This window comes from Ambystoma mexicanum, chromosome 6q, assembly GCF_040938575.1.
Source record: "Ambystoma mexicanum isolate Mex_15411 chromosome 6q, UKY_AmexF1_1, whole genome shotgun sequence".
NCBI classification, from domain to species: domain Eukaryota; kingdom Metazoa; phylum Chordata; class Amphibia; order Caudata; family Ambystomatidae; genus Ambystoma; species Ambystoma mexicanum.
Genome location: NC_090937.1, coordinates 982,115,727 through 982,135,569, shown reverse-complemented (window position 1 = coordinate 982,135,569; position 19,843 = coordinate 982,115,727). Strand labels below are relative to the sequence as shown.

The 19,843-nt window shown below is 46.4% G+C and overlaps 1 protein-coding gene across 4 annotated transcripts in view; it reads right to left on the bottom strand.

Annotated features, from left to right (window-relative positions):
* Positions 1-19,843, bottom strand: part of PRIMPOL (primase and DNA directed polymerase) — a 790,131-nt gene that overhangs the window by 248,937 nt on the left and 521,351 nt on the right. For all 4 annotated transcript variants that reach the window (XR_011282268.1, XM_069631491.1, XM_069631492.1 and 1 more), the window contains one exon: positions 18,784-19,032. Coding sequence is in view for 3 of the 4 variants with exons in the window: in XM_069631491.1 (XP_069487592.1) it covers positions 18,784-19,032 (249 nt within the window). In the remaining variant the exon portion in view is untranslated. The remainder of the gene's footprint in view (positions 1-18,783; positions 19,033-19,843) is intronic.

Genomic DNA, 19,843 nt, shown 5'->3' with positions numbered 1-19,843 from the left:
GTTTACTTATGTTTTTTGATTGAATGTGCATATGAAGTGAATATGGTTGAACATGATTAATGGCCCTGATTTGAGAAAGGCACACGAAATTCAGAAACACGTGTAATCAAAAGGGCTCTGTTACCACTTTGCAAGATTGAACTATTTGTTCAATTAAGAAACCATAAAGATTTTGAACTTAATCAATATGTGTGGTGCAGACATTTTGTGGGGAAAATAAATAAGTGCGTTTCTAAACGGGGTAGGGCACTTATGCCTCTGTATCTCTTCACAAATACGCAACACAGATATATTGCCATTTGAATTGGGTTCAGGGCCGAAGAAAGTTGGCACAACAAAACCCCAACCAACTCTCACCTTCTTTCATAGGTAGTCGCTGTATGCTAGTGGCAGAGGTGTTGAGGTACATCAGGTGTTTCAGTCTGGTCGGCTATGTATGCTGCTAGACCGGAAAGCTTAGCCATAGCTGCATTCTACGGTGCATGGATGCTTGGCTGTGCCTGTAGCTTGTGTCCACAGATGTGGTGTGAGGTATACGTACCGTAGTCTTCTGGATATACGTACCGTAGCCATGCTGGATGATATTCGCAGTTATATCTAAAATGGGGCGCTGGCTGAAATTCAAATCCTGTCTAGGTGTGACGAGAGCTAATATTCACCAGATATAGCTAAAAGGTGGCACTGGCTAGCATTCAAATCCTGTCAGGATGTGAGACAAGCTAATATCGACACAATATAACTAAAATGTGGGAATGGCTAACATTAACAATCCGGTCTGGATGGGACGCAGGCTAATATTCAAAAGATACAGCTAAAATGTGGCCATGGCTAACATTCATAATCCTGTCTAGGTGTGACGCAAGACAACATTCAAGTTCTGTCAAGGTGTGACCATGGCTAATATTCACTAGAAATACCTAAAATGTGACACTGGCGAACATTCACAATCCTTTTCCAGATGTGACGCAAGTTAATATTCACAATCCTGTCTAGATTGAAGCACGTTATTATTCACAATCCTGTCTAGATGTGGAAAATCGAGCTCCATAATCCTGTGCTATCATCCCAGAAAACAACTTCAGATCTGTTGTCCAAGCCCTGGCCCTCTCCTACCTGAACAGTGACCATATCCTTCTGGAAGGAGTTCCGGCGACTAACCTGGTACCCCTTGAAATGTGTCCTACCTGCTGCAGAACAATTTAGCAAAAGACACTGTAAATTCAACCACATCACCCAACTCTAATCGAACTGCACTGGTTCCTGCTGCACGCATGCATCATCTTCAAATTCTGCTACATCTACAAGGCTGTAAACCCAGAAGTCCCCAAGCTACCTCATCATCCCCAGAGGCCTACGATCCACCAAAGGTAATAGCATGTGCAGACTTAAACTACGTTGGTGCAGCAAGGAAAGAATGAGAAGACAGGCATTCTCTGTCAATCTCCCCAAACTCTGAAACCTCCTCCACATCAACATCAGACTCGCCCCTTCACTACTACATTTCAGGAAGGAGCTCAAGACCCTCTTCTTCAAGGAATGGCAACTACCCAACACCTAGGCCGACACACCCTGCACTCACATCCTAACCTATGAATGTGTGATATGCTCCCGTGTCCTCTCCTTGTTGCTTGTAGATCCCTTGCTGCTAAATTGCCCAGTCTCCTCCATTCCCTGTTAGCTCCCTGTTCGCTTGTATCACTGCTTCCCTCACCGTGTCCTTTACCCTATGATTTGTAAAGCACTCCATTGCTTCCCGACTATAGGTCTGCACTCAGTAAGTACGCTAATATTGATAACAATAGTGAAGAGACCTCCAGGAGATCCATAAAATATCAAGTGGTGTATCTTTTCTGCATTTATATGATTTTTTGATGGGGACCAAGTCACTGCGGAACAGAAAAGGAACTGAGAAATTAAGGAGTATGAGGACTCCTTGTGAAGTTGGCAGTGCTGGTAAACACTGAGAAGTCCAGGAGTGACCTAGAGGGCAAACTGAGTATGTCAGACTAGGTGTCCAGTCAATTGGTCGAAAAAAAACTGGTCGACTGCAATTTGGTGGACGCAATTTGGTCGAAAACCAAATGGTCGAATTTTTTATTTTATTTATATATTTATTTTTCGGGTTTTCGTTTTGTAAAAAAAGGGGTTTTTAGAGAAAAAAAGGGGTTGGGGGGACCCCCCAAAAATTTTTTAAAAAAGGGTTAAAATAAAAATAAAAAAAAATTCGACCATATGGTTTTCGACCAAATTGGTTCGACCATTTGTCTGGTCGACCAATTTTTTTCGACCAAATGTCTGGTAACCGTCAGACTAGTCACCTGGTGTCCATTACAGAACTGGTGGGCAACAGGGAGGTTGAAACAAGAGAAGAAAGCAGGTGAACAAGGTACTGCCAAATGCTGGGAGGAAAGCTCTTTCCACTGGTATAGAGGTGTGCTCAAATGATGAAAAGAAGAGATTGAGAACGGACCCAAGAGGTTTTTTTGTAGCAGTAAGTAGTTGATATGTGTTTTCACCATTGCATTAAATAGGCAGAGTAACATGATCAGGTGGACATTGGGAAAGACCATCACAGGCAGCCATGTGCAAGGCTGTGAAGATGAAAAAGGTTCAATATATTTGCCATTCACCGCCTCTCAGGGAAAGAAACTGTAAACATCATCTGCACTGTCAGTTGGGAAGGGCCAAACTTTTTACAGTGAATTATTCTACATATAAGGAAATGTTGCAGCATCTAAATGGGTTAAGCACAGGTCTCAAATATCTTCATTCCATAAGCATGGGTTAAAATCCCAGCGAGGCTATTCAGCCCGTGTTCTTCTGAGTTTGTTAAAATGAGTACTATTAAATTGGTGAATCCTAGCACTGATTATGGGATGAATCCAGCATGAAGCGCTATACAAAAAAATAAATGATATTATTCTATAAACCAAACCCCTTCCAGCCTGTGTTACTGCTGCACCGTGCTGTGTAAATGAATAGCACTCTTTAATTTTACTCACTGGATAATACAAAACAGCCTTTTCTATTGTATAGGTACATGATGGTAACTACATCTTTTGTTGTGTCACTTCTGCAATTTATCAAATACCACCCTGTGTAATTTGCATGTCTTTTTTCCAATGGCTCAACAGTCTCACGTTTCTACATATATCTCAACCCATCGAAGTTGAAAGGAGGATTCTCTGAACATACACCTTATAAGACCACCCCTTTGCAAATCCAAGATACATAGAGTTGGCACCTCTTGTTATGTTGAGGGGTAAGGAGATCCTCTGAGATTTCCCACTCGTGAGTGGCTTGCAAGAGCCTGCTTTAGGCATCCAGCCCAACGTGCAAATATCCTGACAGATGAGCAACCATGGAAAAAAACACTTTTCTGGTTTGCCCATGTCTTAAGATCTTGCCCTAAGATGCAAAACCTGGCATACCTACCCATGCTTGTCCAAATACAACATAGTAGTCTTTGTGTCTGTGAGGATAAAACCTTTGATCCTTTCATCGAGGGCATAAGGCCTATAATGCCAAGGCGATGGCTCTCAGTTCCAAGGCATTTATGTGTAGCTTTCAATCATGCAGAGACCATAGGTTATAAACTTGCAAGATCCACCTGGTGCCTCCTCATTCTAGCAGGGGTTAATCTGTTGCAATAGAATCCCAGGTATCCGCTTGAAAAAAGGGTCCATACTTTCAGGTGCAGTTCTTGCAAATATTACCCAGTTTCACTCTTGACCCTCTCCGGAACCTTGATCAGGGTCAATTGAAGAGTCATTATCCCAGTTGACCAGGTGGTGTCTGTGTGTTCCTCATATGCAATCTGGTATAATGACCCACTAATCACACAGGAAGATAGTATCCCCTAAAGCCTATGGAACCATGTTCACTTGGTTGAAGCGCAAACCTAACGTCAAGGATATTGAAACTCTTCGCTGGTGGCAAAACTGTGATGAAAAGAGGGTATTCAACCCTTCTTCCCAAGGGGAAGCATCCCCCTTTGAGGCTAGGGAGGTGAGCCCACTCCACAAGACCCTCTCTAGGGATCTGGGCAAGTAGAACCTCACTGGGAGAGACCCCCCCTTTAGGGGCAAGGACTTCCGTTACTCTGATAAACTCCATTAGACCATCCAGCCTATTAACTAAAACTAAAGGAAAAGGATCCGTCTCTTTAAAGAAAAGACATACAAATAACTGAGAGAGGAGCTTATGCAGGGGAAGCCCCTTAAAAACGTGGCACTTGGAGTCGAGGAGAGCCGCTGACTTACTGAAAGCTCCAGAACGCCAGAGGGAAATGCTGGAGGCTCTACGTTTACTGGCTGAGAGAAACAGAAGAGAAGGGAAGGGAACGCTAATACCAGTGGTTGCGTGATCACGATAACTTCCTGGAGGGCTGTGCAGCCGACGAACACAGAACCCACATAGCTGGTCAGTCAACAAGACACCCAGCTACCCGTAGCCATACCCGGTTGCAACAAGAGCGAAGACGCCTCACCGGCAGCACCAAGAAGCACAGGAAAGAGAGCAAAGGAAGAGAACCCGAGCGAGCGCAAAGCCCGAGAGGGTTCTGTGAGAACCCTGAAGGTGTCTCCCTGACAAGTACCCAGGGATCTGTCATGCAGGTGGCCAGGACACGGCCATCACTGTTGGATCCAGTTCTTGGGGTTGGACCAGTGAGTGAGGATCACCTGGATGAGGGGTCCTCTGGGAGTGGAAGTGGGACACCGACCGGTGAGACGCGGTATCCCCCTTCTTCTAACACCTTTTCCCCAACCTACCATGTAGAATACTCAGACACTCTACCCCTGCCCCCCTTTTCTGACACAAACACTTTGGTGCACCACGAAAGACAACGGACTAACACTAGAGACGTTTACCTGACGTGTCCCAACACAAGAGTCAAGCAGTTGACCAGAATCACACACACCTAACGGCACTTTCCCTTCCCCACAGGGATAAAAGGTGGAGCACGAGAGCACATGACGAGCAAGGTAGGCCACACAACAACACAGCTATCCAAGCACAGCAGTTCAAGAGGAGGAGAAAGGCGGTGAGAACCGAAAGGGTGACAAGGAGAAAAGCGACCTTGCCCTTTTCGACGCAGACCCGTGAAGCCTTCCTGAAAGGAATTGTAATACCTCCAACAATAGCCAGCATGTGTTGCAGCAGATGTCAACGGTACACAGTACATGCCTACAGTAATAATCAGTACAGGGAGAGACGCTTGCTACCGTGGTACCGGCCTTGACTCCAGAGACCAGAAAAGCCAAGTGGTTCATCACAGCCAGTGAGTCGAGGAGACAGACGATAAGAAACCAAACTGTGTTGAACGAAAGTCAAAAAGGGCTAAATAAAGAAAGTTCAAAGAACTGTTAACATTAAAAAATGAGCTGCAGAGAGGTCCAGCAACATGTTGGTGCTCATTCCAGAGACTCTGGTTGATCCCATGTTTGTAGAAAATACCGATACCAGAAGGCCCTACGAGAGCCGGAAGGAGAAGGACAAAGTGGTCATACATGGGTCTAGCAAAACCCCCTGTACAGTTGTACGTCTTTGACCTACGTGAAATTGAAAAGCTAAGGGAGCTGAATCCCGCATAGTGAGAAAATAAAAAGGATTGTGCGATTGGCAAGAGTGAACCCGACGGAGGGATGGCGAAAAGAGGGACAAAGTCTGAAGTCCCAAGGTACATTGTGTTGACAGGAATGAACCCAGCAGAGGGTTGTCCACAGTGAACTGTTTAAAAAGACATTAAGGCTTGTGAATGCCACAGGAGAAATTGTTGTGAGAAAAAGCCATAGTGAACCCTACGGAGGGAGTCGAACATTCAAGAGGGCTTTGAGCCCGAAGAAGGGGACCCAGGGGTAGAAAACCAACATCCAACGACAAGTGAATGCTGTAGTGAACCCAATTGGAGGGATGCAAACATATGAGAAGGGTCTTAGCTCGGAAGAGGGGGAACCAGGGGTGAAGTTATCACCCAACGTACATTGGAAAGAAACGTTTTGTTTGTTATTTTTTGAACACGTCAGATCCTCTGAGGCAAGAGACTTTCTGTAGAAAAGAGACATAACCACCAAAGGTCCTAATACTTGAGAACGGAACTGTTGTCTCGTGCTGGGAAAGCTCAAGCGTGTGCTAAGCTCAGGGGTCCTGCCTTGTCCCGTGCTCAGAACGTGGAAAGGGAGACTCCAAGCTACGACATCCTGATTTATCATTTGTGAACACTTCTTTCTTTCTTGTGAACACCATCCCACACTCTTTTTGTGTTTGGTTGTAGGGATTGTCAGTGTTTTTTTTGTGTGTGCCCTTTTGTTTGACGGGACGCCACTGGGACTGCCTTGTTGTTGTTTGCTCCCATCTTAGATTTGGGTTTGGATTGGGCATTTTTCCAACCTACTTATACAGTTTAGTGGACACCTTTGAACTGTGGTCACTTATGTCTGTCTTTACTGTTGCCATCATGAGTTCCTTACAGTTCCCCTGCAGACCCAGAGGTAACAAGGAGAATGGGAGAACTGGGAGGCCATCGGGACATCATTATATATTGGAAGAAACCTGTCCCAGTGAATTTGATAAGTCAGTAAATATGAAATCATTTAAAGTCGCAATAAAGAGGATAACGAATAAGCCTGAAGGAGAAGTCATCAAGACTTGGGGCCAAATACCTTCGGAAGAGGGGGAGGGAAGGGCCCCAGAGAGTAAGATATAAAAAGAGTGGACCTAACTATAGAATATATTCCATAAATATGAACTGAATACAAGTGAGCCAGACAAGGGAGGAATTTATCAAGTTGAACGACTCCAGGAGAGGAGAAGAATCAATTCACAAAAAAAGTATTTCCCACCTAGGAAAACCTGGGTTAAGAGAGTCAGGAAGGCATATAAACCTGGGTCAAAGTAGAAGAAATAGTCATGTAAAGGAATGCCAAAAAAACTACCAGGAAAGGGGAGATAAAACCCAAGAACAATGTAAAAGAGTTGCAAGAACTAATCCAGAAGGTGACACGAGATTTTTAAAATATTTTAAATTAAACAAACGTTTGGAATAAAGACAATAAATGTTTCATCAGACAAAACTCGTTGAGCAAGCCGCCACATCTGAAACTCAAGTTCACCACCCTGAACGTTAGGGGCTTGAACTTCCCCTCGAAGAGGAAATCCATTCTGCAGAGGCTACAGGACGATGGGACTTCAATCGCTTTTCTGCAAGAAACACACTTAATCCCAGCGGACTTCTCTCGTTTGCGAAGCAGACTCTTTCCGCTACAATTCTTTGCTTCCAATGGAACGAAGAAGGGAGGCACCGCTATTCTATTCACGAAAGACCTGAAGCCCCAGATCCTGGACTTGCTACGATGTCAGGATGGTCGCTTTATTGCAATAAAATTTGTCGTCCTGGGCCAGCTCTACACCCTCATCTCGGCCTACGCCCGAACGAACACCAGGAAGGCTTCTACCAAGACCTAGAAGACTCGCTCCTCCTATTCATCGAGGGGCAAGTCATCATGGGAGGGGACTTCAATGGGTCCCGGACCCCCTCAAGGACAGATCCCACCCCCCAACATCCAGAGATTAGAAGTTGTCCACTGGCCTGCTCCATCTGTTCCACACGCTGAACATTGTGGACTCCTGGAGGGTATTGTCCCCAGACGAGAAAGATTTCACTTTCTATTCGTACGTGCATCGCACCTTCTCCAGGATCGACCTACTCCTGACCTCCCCCAGATCCTGACCTTCACGGACGATGTGGTGATTGGCCCCCGGATTCTCTCGGACCACGCTCCATTCACCCTGACCCTGCGGTCTCACGACCCAGATCCCCCTCCTCGCCGCCAGTGGAGTTTATATGGATCCTATTCTGGGAGACATGGCAGTGAAAGACTCAATCGCCAGGGCAATAAAAAACTTATTTGCAGAAAACCGGGATGAGGATACTTCCCCGGCCAACACCTAGGATGCCATGAAGGCAGTGCTCAGAGGGAAACTGATCGCCCAAGGCGCCGCATTCCACAAAAAAAGGCAGGCGACCCGTGCTGCCCTGTAAGCCGAGGTCCGTGAAGCTGAAGCTACTCACAAAAGAAAGGGCTGGGCCCCAAAATCTTATAGGGTCCTGCAAATGGCAAGGAAGAAGCTCGAAGCGCATTACGCTAATTCTACTGCAAACCTATTAACTAGAACCAAGCAATGGTATTATGTTCATAACAATAAGGCCAACAAACTGCTGGTTAATAAGCTGGTCAGAGAGAAGAGCAGGAACTCTATCCTGAGCCTCTGCGACCCGCGGGGGGACGATCCACTGCGCGGACCACGAGAAATTACGCCTGGCGGCCGCCCACCGCTCAGCAGTCATGTTGTCAGCCCTGAGGGATCCAGCCAAGCAGCGTGCGTACATCCAAGAGCGGCACTCCTGCACCTGACCTCGGTGGCCAGGGAAGAGCTTGAAGCGTCTATCACAACCGAGGAAGTGGAGGCTGCCATCAAAAGCCTGAAATCTAGAGCCCCAGGTCCAGACGGTTTTTCCACCCGCTTCTACAAACTCTTCCGGCCCCAACTGGTGGCCACCCTGGTTCGTCTCTTCAACTCATTCGCGCCCTCTGGAATGGTCACTCCAACAATGCAGGAATCCATCACAGTCCACATCCTTAAGCCTGGAAAGGACCCCCAAGAAATCAGTTTGTATAGACCCATCTCTCTGCTGAAACTGGATGCCAATATATATTCTAAGATCCTGGCCAATCGTCTCGCACGTATCCTTCCGAGCATCATAGACCCAGACCAGACAGGGTTTATAAGTCACAGGTCGACGAAAGATAACATTCGCAGAGCACTGAACCTAATAGAGATCGCCAATCGGGACTCTCAGCAATTGGCCCTACTGGCGCTGGACGCAACCAAGGCCTTCGACAAGGTGGACTGGTCTTAGCTACGCCTCACTCTGGAGGCCTTTAGCTTTGGTCCGACCTTCGGGAAAATGGTCTTTGTGAACTACCAAGCCCCTAAGACCAGGCTGAGGGTCAACGGCCGCCTATCGGATCCAATCCACCTCACATGCGGGATGAGGCAGGGATGCCCATTATCCCCGCTGCTCTTTGCTCTGGCCATGGAGCCGCTGGCCCTACGGGTTCGCAAAAGCCCCCGGATCAGTGGCCCGAAGATCGGCTCCGAACAACATAAAGTGGCCCTCTATGCAGACGACGTCACGTCCTGTTGACCATCACGAACATTGAAAGCTCCACGAGGACGGTCCTGATTGAAAATCTCCGACTTCGGGAGGGTATCAGGGTTTGCCATTAATTTTCAAAAGTCAGCGGCGCTCGGAGTGGGCCTGAACCCAGCCGAACGAGAGACCTTAGAAGAGAGAGGCCCATTCCAATGGAGCACTCACTCGATCCCATACCTGGGGGTCCAGATTCCCTCACTCCCAACGAAAGTCTATCAGGCTAACTTTCCGCCGCTCTTCGAGGAATTGGAGAAGGACTTGGCCCGCTGGCAATCACAAGAAATCTCCCTGTTGGGCCGCATCACGACATGTAAAATTAACCTTCTCCCCTGCTTCCTCTACGCCTGCGCCTCCCTCCCAGCCCTAATTCCGCTTCCCCCCCTACAGCGGCTCCAAAGGAAGATGGTCGCCTTCATCTGGAAGGGGAAGAAAGCACACATCCCACGAAGATCGATGATGGCCAGCACGAGACTGGGTGGATTGGGGGTGCCCGACCTCTGAAAATACTAAATTGCAGCGCAGCTGGCCCACCTTCAGGCCTGGGGGCTTGCTACATGGTGGCCGAAATGGGTGGACATTGAGCAATCCTGCCTCCCTCTCCCCCTCCACTTCCTCCCGTTTCTCCCCACCGCCCTACGCCGGAGCCGGCCGGGAGTCCTGACGGCCTCGAAACAGTCAATAAAGGCTTGGGAGTGGGCCCGCAGACATCGTGGCGTCCCTGGAGACCTGAGTGCATGCTCTCCAATCTTCCTCAATCCAGCGTTCTCCCCCGGAGCCTGTCCAAGGAACTTTAAGAATTGGGTCACGGGAGGCCTTGAAACCCTGGGGCAACTCTTCGATGGGGACTCCCCCCTAACCTTTGAACGCTGTAAATCGGCATTCCAGCTAGCGGAGACGGATAGATACTCCTATGCCCAACTCAGGCACTGGTGCTCCCACCCCAAGACCCGGGCAGCGGTCACAAGACCCCTTACTTCACTAGAACTAACAGTGGGCGACCTGCCGGCCCGGGGAAAGATCTCAACTCTCTATAAGCTGCTACAAGAGGACCCCTTTCGTTCCAGGCCCTCCTATATGTCTCAATGGGAAATGGACTGTGGGCACGCCATAGAAGACCAAACGTGGGTAAACATTTGTTCCAGAACACGCACAGCATCCCGCTGCATCACCAACCGAGAGTGCGCCCATAAACTGCTCCTGCAGTGGTATTACCCCCCCCCCCTCCGCCTCCATCACTTCCAATGGGCCCTGGACCCTCACTGCTGGCGTCTCCGCGGCCTCCCAGGATCATACTTTCATATGTGGTGGACCTGCCCCAGAGTAAAGATCTTCTGGAATCACTGCCTAGCCACTATAAAGGACGTCACCCAGGTGGCCATTCCACTCACGCCTGAGCAAGTCCTCCTGGGGATTCCGCTACCAGACGTATACCCGAGATCAGGGAGAAGAGCGGATCTGGTATCCCAGTTCTTGCTGGCAGCCAAAATCACGGTGGCCCACACTTGGAAATCCGCGGATGGTCCCTAGATGACCCTCTGCTGGGTCAAACTCTGGGACATCCTGATCGCTGAGAAGGTCCCGGCAGCTAAAGCAGGACTGCTCCACCGATTCATGGACATTTGGGCAACGGTGCTGGACTATGACCAGAACTTTCCAGCCCTGACATTTAAGCCACGCCTGATTGCGAGAGCCCTTCATTCTATGGACGATCCGTCGCCACTACCGGACCAGGCCGACTAGGCCCGGGTACAGTACCCACCGAGGGACTTAACGGGAGGGGCAGGGGGGCTTTGTGCCTTATATGTCTTGAGATGCTATAAGTACTGTGAAGGTATATGCTCCTGTGTGTTGAGTTATAAATAAACAAATAAAAAAAATGAATAATAAGAAATGTTTTTGTTAAGTGTCCGCCTCCTTCTTCTAACCCACCACGAAACCTATTTATTTACTACATTTGTGTAGCGCTCAGAACCGGAGGTAACATGGGGCTTGTACATAATAGGTAGGTGAGCATAGACTATGTAAAGGTAAAGTTACAGATGAGTGCAAAGGTACAGATTAATTGTATTTATCGAACAGCCAGGTTTTCATGGGTTTTCTAAAGGTAAAGCAGGAGGTGTGATGTATTCCATTATATTATCACTACTCTCCCAGTGGTGACCTCTACCCAAGTGGGCAGGGGATGGCAGCCGCTACCTGTTCTTGATCTTGGGGGTGGTTACATGAGGGAAGATCGCATGAGGGGAGGTAGCCTCTGGGAGAGTACATGGTATCCCCTTTCCATTCTAAAGATACATCAAGATACATCTCCAATTCTCCATGTCCCAATATCCTATTGTAACACCTTCCCGCTTCCCCCACGGAGACTAGTAAAAATCTTTTGTTACATCCCAAAGGCCAACACTGAAAATAGAACTGGCCTTGTAAAATTACAAAATACAATTTTTCCAATTCCACCTCTTCTTCAAAGCCTAGTTGGCCTTTAAAGCAACATTCATACAGTGATTTCAGGAAGGAACTACTATTCCCACAACATTGGGATGAGAAAGAGGAGCGGAGAAATACAGAGCACAGGAATCCATGAGCACAGGCAGTGCTATAGTGACAGCAAGCTATGCCGGGCCATTTAATTCACTGATTGATGAAATGTAGGGAAGCTCCTGGCAGGAGCTTGTTGCCCCTCTCTGTGCGAAGGGACGTCTGGAAGGAATTCAGAGGAGTCAACTGGCTCCAGAACCTGAAGGGAGAAGGCTGCTGTAAGCAGATTGCACACAGCGAGAACCAATAAGCCAGTGGAGGGTGCCTGGAAGTTCACCGGGGTCGGAGAACATCGCTTTGCTCACCGTAATCCCATGCGAAGCAGAGGAGCGCAGCAGAAGCCTCAGGAAGCAGGAAAACGGTGGAGAAACTGTTCCGAAGAAGAAAGCAGCAGGAGACCATCACCAGAGGACTGCAGAAGAAACGAGAGACGCCATCAGGAACCAGTGAGTCCACAAAGGGATAGAGAGAACACTGGGGTGTATTGAAGGGCGCACCAAACTGAAATAATTACTAATTGCATAACAGAGAGAGAGAGAGAGCGAGAGAGAGAGAGAGAAATGCAACAGTTTCTAAAACCGGGGAAAGACAGAGTAGTTTTCTAAGAGGAGAGACTTTCAAGTTTGTCAATTCATGCAAGCATATAAGAGACATTAAAGATACTGCATATACGCAACCAGGCATATTAGCCAAGGAGACGAAAAAGCGGAACCATCAAATGTAGGAGAGCGAGCAGGAGCTCACATATGAAAAGCCCTGGCAGCAGGGTACAACAGGCAGTTATAGGTTTGTGCTTTTGAAAGAAGCCATGGCAGGAGAGTATAACAGGCAATTGTAAAAGTGTGAATCCAGAAAGCCTGGCAGGATAGTGTACCAGGCAGTTGCAAATCTGTAAAAGAAATCCTGGTAGGGAAATACACCAGACGAGTTAGAAGTGAATAACGCACAAGAACTAGCCCGGAGGCTGCGTTGGTTCAAGAGCCTTGGGAACAAAAACCCTGGCAGGAGGGAACACCAGGTATCCCAACCACACATAAAAAAAGAAGACAACCAGTTTGAAGATAACTTTTGTTGCTGACCCAAGGGAACATCAAGAACGGTTATTTGTGACCCAAGAAAGTTACGAAGAACCTAGGGAAAGGGAAGAACGCTCTGGAGCAAGGATAGCCATCCTTGATAGAATTCTTTTTGTGGGAATTGTATATTTTTCCTTTCTTTTGAACATTTACAAAACAATCAAGGCCAAAGACATTATCCTTTTCACCTTAGAATTAATTTGTTTAGAGTGTGAGCGTCAGAATAGTATATTAGACACAGGAAGGTTTCGTTTTGGACATTATGACACAGACAGATCCTTAGTTTTGAGTTTAGGTATGGAAACTCTGCTAGTGCATGGTCTGAGACAGGCATAGTATCAAGAAAGACACAGACTCAAATGGGTTCGTTTGAAAATCTTTATTTACTAAGGTTCCTGGGTTGGTGTAATGCCTGACTGGCCCTAACTCTGAAGAGATAATTCCATCAACTGATGTTTCTAATGGCCGTCGTTGTCTAAGAGTCCAAAGTAAAAGTCCGTCTTTGTCTGAACCTAAGCTTGCCCTCACTCTATACAAAAATGTCCTAGGAAGTCTTTCCAAAAATAAGAAAAATAGTGGTTCAACAAAAATAGAAACCAGGATTGGTTTCAGGTGGTTTTTTCACCAGGTGCTGTTGGGTCAATGTCACACAAATAAGTTCAATCCACAGAGCTATTCGTAAGACCTTGTCCACAGGTCACTTGTAGTTGCCCCGACTGCCTTCAGTGCCCTTAGGTTCCTTGGGGTGCCCTTCCCCCAAGCTTCAGCTTCATCAAGTTTCAAAACACCATTGGACATAATAACACAGTTCCTTATGTTAGCTTCTCAGGGTTCCCTTCCCCATGCTTCAATCCTCTCATCAGTTCAACCAAAAAGTAACAAGTCTCTAACTTGGTTAGGGCTCTTATGGTTCCCTTCCCCAAGTTCGAGCCCCTTTCAACTTTGAAACGCAAAATCAGTTCTTTATAAGGATGTACTTTGATTTCTTAAATAGGCCTCTTAGGCTTCTCCTTCCTTCGCAAAGCTCTAGGCCTCTTCCAGCTTCTAAACGCAACACATGGTTTATTACAATTCTGTCTTGATTCCATAAACCATTCTTTCATGGGGTAGATCCTTTGGAAAACGCCAGGCTTTTTAACTTTTCCTAGATGCAAACACTCTGACCCTCTTGCCCCTCTCTTTGCTCTCAGGTTCTTCGGTTATCTTTTTGCTTCCTTCAGATGCTCTCTGCACCCCTTTTCTTCTGCTTTCCTTCCCGTGCACACTTGTACCCTCTTTAACATGCTCCTGGCACTTTGCTTAGCTGCTTTTCCTTCCGTGCACACTTCTTTAACATGGCGCTGGCACTTTACTGATCTGCTGTCCTCGCCATGCACCCTTGCACCCTCTTTTGTTTCGTACATACTTGCACCTTCCTTTGCATGCAATCAGGCACTCTTCTTTGCCTTTCTCACTATGGGCCACTCGCTGCTTCTTCCCACTTTTTCTCCCTTTTCGCTTCGATCAGGCTTTTACTTGCCTTTCGCCCCAAATTGCTTTTCTCACTGCTTTTCTTTTGCTTTCTGTCTCCTGCCTGCACTTTCAGCCTTTTCTCTTTTCTTTCACTTTTAACTTTCACACTTTTCTTTCTTTCTGATTCGGTGCCGCTTTTCCTATTCTTGCCTTTCTCCCGCTCAGCTGTCATTTAAACGCATGCTCCAGAGTTTCTCTTACATTCTTCATGAAACTCACCGGGCAGCTTGGCATAGAGAGGCGGCTCCTTCAGGCAATGCCAGATTGAGGTCAAGGTCTCACCACCTGCCCCTCGGGCACCCTTCGGGTCAGTACTGGCCCCAGCGAAACAAGCACTCTGCTGGTCCTAGCCTGAGGAATACAGGTAGCGCATATCCGGCTCTCTGGAGGCACACCTTCCTCGCCATGCTGCAGCCCACACACACCAGGCCAGCGTCTCTGCGCGCCGTCTTCCTCCTGCCTGCAGCTCCTGCTTCTCTCCACTTCTGGGCTTCACTGGACCAGACTGCATCCCCAGCTCGTTCAAGTCTCTGTGACTGACAGCACTTTTTATAGCTGCACACAGTCAAGTGGAGTCAGGTGTGAATGGTTCGCTTCCCATGTCTGACTATTAGTGGGACAGCAGTTTCCCCATGTTATTCCTATGGGTAATCGTCATTGATCTAAGTGGCCTCCACCACGCCTCGGTATTCCTTAGAGATGGGGAGGGGCAGATGAGGTGAGACTGTAAACACCCCACAAAGGCTGAGGTAGGGTAGGGTAAGCTAAGGTGTTTTTAGGATTGGGAAATTACCATGTCTCACCTTCCTGCATCCTCCCAATCCCCCGTGACCTTCCACTCCGGCGATCCTTCCCCAATTGTCCACCCCCAGGGTCGGGATCCAAAAGCGATGGCCCTTCCCTGGCCAACTGAATAGAAGATCCTGAGGGAGTGGGTGGGAGAATGCCATCAGGTTTCTCACAAGGGACAGCAAAGCCTTTTCTCAACCCTTTTATGTTATAATAAAAGTCTTTAGCCATAATCATGTCTAACTTGTGTCCGAGTATCATTCCTGACCCTAACAGAGGGTTCCTTATCGATGTGGGCAGGGAGTGAGTTCCATAGGGGTGGAGCTGTGATGCAGGTGGGGAACCGCTTGCTTCTTTGCATTTTAATCTAGGAGTTTGGAGAGCGAGGCTGGATGAGGATCAAAGGGACCGCACCTATCTGATATGGGGGAGTGAGGTAAGAAGGGGCTTCGTGCTGGACACTTCGGTGCATGATCACTAGAGTTTTGAACTCGTACCACGCTTTAATTGGTAGCCAGTGGGCACTGCATCTCGTGGCAGAAATGTAGTCCAAGTGCTTTAGACCCAAAGCTGCCCTTAAGACCTTTTTTTGTAAATGTTTTAGCTTGGATGGGTTCTTGACAGAGGTGCTCGTGAACAGACCATTGCAATAGTCCAGTTCACTAAATATGATTGCTTGAGTCAGGCAGTTGGCTGGTGAAAGGAATTTTCTGCTCAAGGCAATAAGCTTAGCTATGGAGGAGACCAAAGCATTCACATGTTTGGTCATGTTGAGTTCTGAGTCAATGTAGACACCAAGTGTCTTGACGTGCCAAGAGACCGGGATGATGGTGCCATCTATACAGAAAGAGGAATAAGGCGGCTTCAGATTTCTTAGATGAAGGGGGGAGCCCTCAATTAGTAGTTTGGGTTTCTCACAAGTTTTGGGAGGCCATCCAGTTATGGATGATGTCAGTGGTCGAAGTGGGCGGAAGCGGTTAAGTTTTACCGTTCCTATACTTTTATTTGAACAAAGAAACGGTTCCGGAATGGCTTACTTTTAAAATAAAAGTGCAAGAAGAAGAAGTTGAAACTTCTACTTCACTGAACGTTCCTTTAAACAGCAGGCTTATTTGTTTAGGGATTTGGATTGCACATGGGGGGCCGGGCAATGTGTTTTGTGGGGAGCTGGGGCTGTTTCTATGCTATGCTTGGGATAAAAACCAGATTGTCTAGAACCAAGCAGATGATATTGTTCAAGGAAGGTTTGGATCTGGAAGTAAGCCATATGGTCCAGGATTCTTTATAGAAAGGGTACTGTGGGGATGGGCCGGTAATTGGTAGGGAGGTATGGGTCAAGGGATGGTTTTTATAATGAGTGGAGAGACCCATGCTGCTTTGAGACATGTGGTGACGGAGTTGGAGGCAAATGATGCAATGATGAAGTCAGTTTTAGTGGGTACGAGAGTCTCTGCGCACAGTTTGATTGCGTGGGCTTGGCATGTGTCGCCTCTACAGTTCGAAGGTTTGAGGTACTAGATGGTTTTGAGAACTTCGTCCATTGTGACTGCAGAGATGTTAAACTGGGGAGGTAAAGCTAGTTCAGTGTGTGGCAGGGGTGTCCTCGTGGAGTGAGGTTTAGCAGCGAGTTGGAATTTATTTTTTTGCCTGCAATTGTTAGTTTAATTTTGTCAATTTAATTTGAAAGGGTGGTTTGGATAGTCAAGCACCAGGCTTTGTGAATGTGTGCTTGGGAAGGGGGTTCTCAAACTCTTTGAGAATGGTGAAGAGCTCTTTGGAGTTGGGGCTGGCTTCAGATATCCTAGTGTTGAAGGAGTTGGCGTTGGTGGTTTCAGTGTTTTTTTGTAGGCTTTAGCTGAGGTGTTGAAGGCTTCATGATTGACTGGGGTGGGGTGTTTTCCCAAGGTGTGTTTCCAAGGCACGGTTAAGCCTGCAGAATGAGATCATAACATCGGATAACCAGATGTTGGCATGCCTGTCTGTTTTAGGGATTTTAGATGTGATGGGTGCATGTTGGTCCATGGTGAGTTTGAGGGCTTGGTTGAGGTGGCTAGAGCCTGCGGGTCGTCAGCTGTGGGTTTATGATAGGTAAGATGCAGTGTGGGGGTAAGGATTTCTTCTGTGAGCCTTCGGGTGTTGCGAGCTAAGATGGGAGAAGGTGGGATAGCATTATTGATTGAAGGGTGGGAAAGTGATATTTGGAACTTGATAAGCGAGTGGTCAGACCAGGGCATAGGGCGTAATGCAGTTACAGTGGTCCTGGTATTGAGCATGAGCAGCCAGTCTAAGAGGCGTCCTTTGGTGTGGGTTGGAGCGGTACCTGCTGAGAAGTTCATCTCTGTGAGTGTGTTAATGAGAGCAGTTGCTCTAGTGTAAAGCCTATGTTAAAGTTGCCGAATAGTATGAACTTGGTGACAGGTTTGATGAACGGTGAAAGAAATAGCGTGATGTCCAGCTCTAGGCTGCTCTGTGAATTGGGTGGTCAGTAGATAAGTAGGAGATTAATGGCGGCTTGTGGGTTGAGTGATCATTTGGACAAAAGTATTTCATAGCCTGGCTGTGGTGGGGTAAGGATCTCTCTAATGGACAATTAGGATTTAGTGACCAGGGCTACACCGCCTCCTGATTTGTCAGGTTGATCTGCACTGAAAATTGAGTAGCTCGGTGGGGTGGTCAGTGATGGAGAAAGTCCTGATGCGCTGTGGAGCCAGGACTCAGTAACTGCAAGGAGATTGAGGTGGTATTCTCTGAAGTCATCTATGTGTGTGGCATGGAAACATAAGGATCACGCGTTGAAGATGGTGGGTATGATGGGGCTAGGATATTATTGCTCCTGTTGACATGGATTTAGCTGGACTACGCTTTACCGGCAGCTATTAGTACTGCTTAGTAATATACTGGGGGATGCATTTGTTAATTTTGGGTATGAACGGGAACAGTTCGGGTTTGCCCTCGAAATTGTTAAACATGTGGCTTTTATATGTGAAACAACATAATATGCCTCATTATGAGTAGGGCGCTGCAGTAAAAATTATGCAGCAGTAATATTGTTAACGCCGCATTACCACACTGTCCAACTATGAGTTTGGCGGAAAGTTGGAGGATTCACCTCCAGCTCTGAGCTGGAGGTATATCCACTGACCTTGCGCCCATTTTCGGTGGTATTACCACTGCAGTAATTCCGCCGAAAAAGCCCCACTGCGTCCTATGGACTCATAAAATGGGGACTTACACTACCACTTGTAAGCCAGCGATAATACCAACGGATAATGTGGCGGTAACGGCAATTCTGTTGGGTGGTATTTCGTCAGATTTACTGCCCGAATACCGCCCAACTCGTAATGAGGCCCAATATAATTTTTTTTAATTTTCTCTTTCAATTATAAGGGTATGCTGTATCTGTTAATGCAAATCCTAAATAAACTTGTTTTGGAAAAAAAAGTGCACGGTAAGATTCACATTCTTCTCAAACTGTACTCAGTAAAATACTCATTAATCAATTATTTGTTAATCAACGTGATTTCCATTTTGATATAGCACATAAAAAAAGAATGGTTGGGAATCCATGCTTCATTTAGCGTTTGGCCCATAATACCAACAAGAGAGATAAGCATGCATAAACATAAGTATTCAAAACTTTTCATATCTTACCTAAATCTACAAACAGTTGCTTCCCTCCATCTTTAGCATTAACAACTAAAAAGGAAAGGTCATCCTTCTCCTCTAATGGCTTGTCTGAATTCAGCACAATGTTCGTTCCAACACCCTCCATTCCAAGTACTGCCCAAGGAATGTTTGCTTGGGAGAATGAGGGCAAGGTGTCAAGTGTTCCATTTCCTGTATCAGCATTATCCCTTAGTATTAGTCGTGCAGGATCTAAAACCATCTTGATAAAATTGCCTAAAGGGAAAGAATAGAAGTGTAGTCAAAGAGTGCGGATATTGAAAATAAATGTGTGAGCTTGTATCATTTGAGATTGTAACCTGCATTGCTGATTTATTGGATACCCTTTACTTTAACAATTGACCAGATGCATGTTATTATTTTTATTTACAGATGGTTGGCTTAACATAAAATCCTTACACCAAAATAACAGCAAACGGACCCCCCCCAACAAAAACCAAACAAATCATTTCCAACCTTGTCTTCACATTAAGTCCATTATCTTTTCATCTCCTCACAGTTCAATTGTTTAAATCAATTAATTTAAATACTTCAGTTTAAAAATGAATCAAAGCAATAATCACAGATACCCTTTCCCCTAACATCAAAAGGTGGCACAAATCCTCAGCGCTGGATAACAGGAAATCATTGAAGAATTTACCCAGAAGAATCAGTTACTACCGTGTAAAAAAGTGTCAAGTGTAGAAGTGTTTCCTTTTCTTCGTTTACCTTGCACAGCTTACAAGACACATTTTTGTTGCCATTTCTATTCCTAGATGATAGTACTTATTTTGTAGGATAAGGATTTTAAAAAAAAAGTTTAAGTACTTTAAGTTAATTTATTAAGCATAAGGGTAATCATCCAAAGGAGGCTGTTGAGGAAATTCATTAAATATGTTCGAAGGATGTTATAAGGTCTGTAGATAGTGAGAGTTTAGTTTATAGAGTTGTCAGTTGGCCTGGGTATTAATCCAGCCGGAGAGACATATCTTTATTTTCACCGACATACAATTATCAAGCAGCTGACCATCAAATACAAATTTAACAA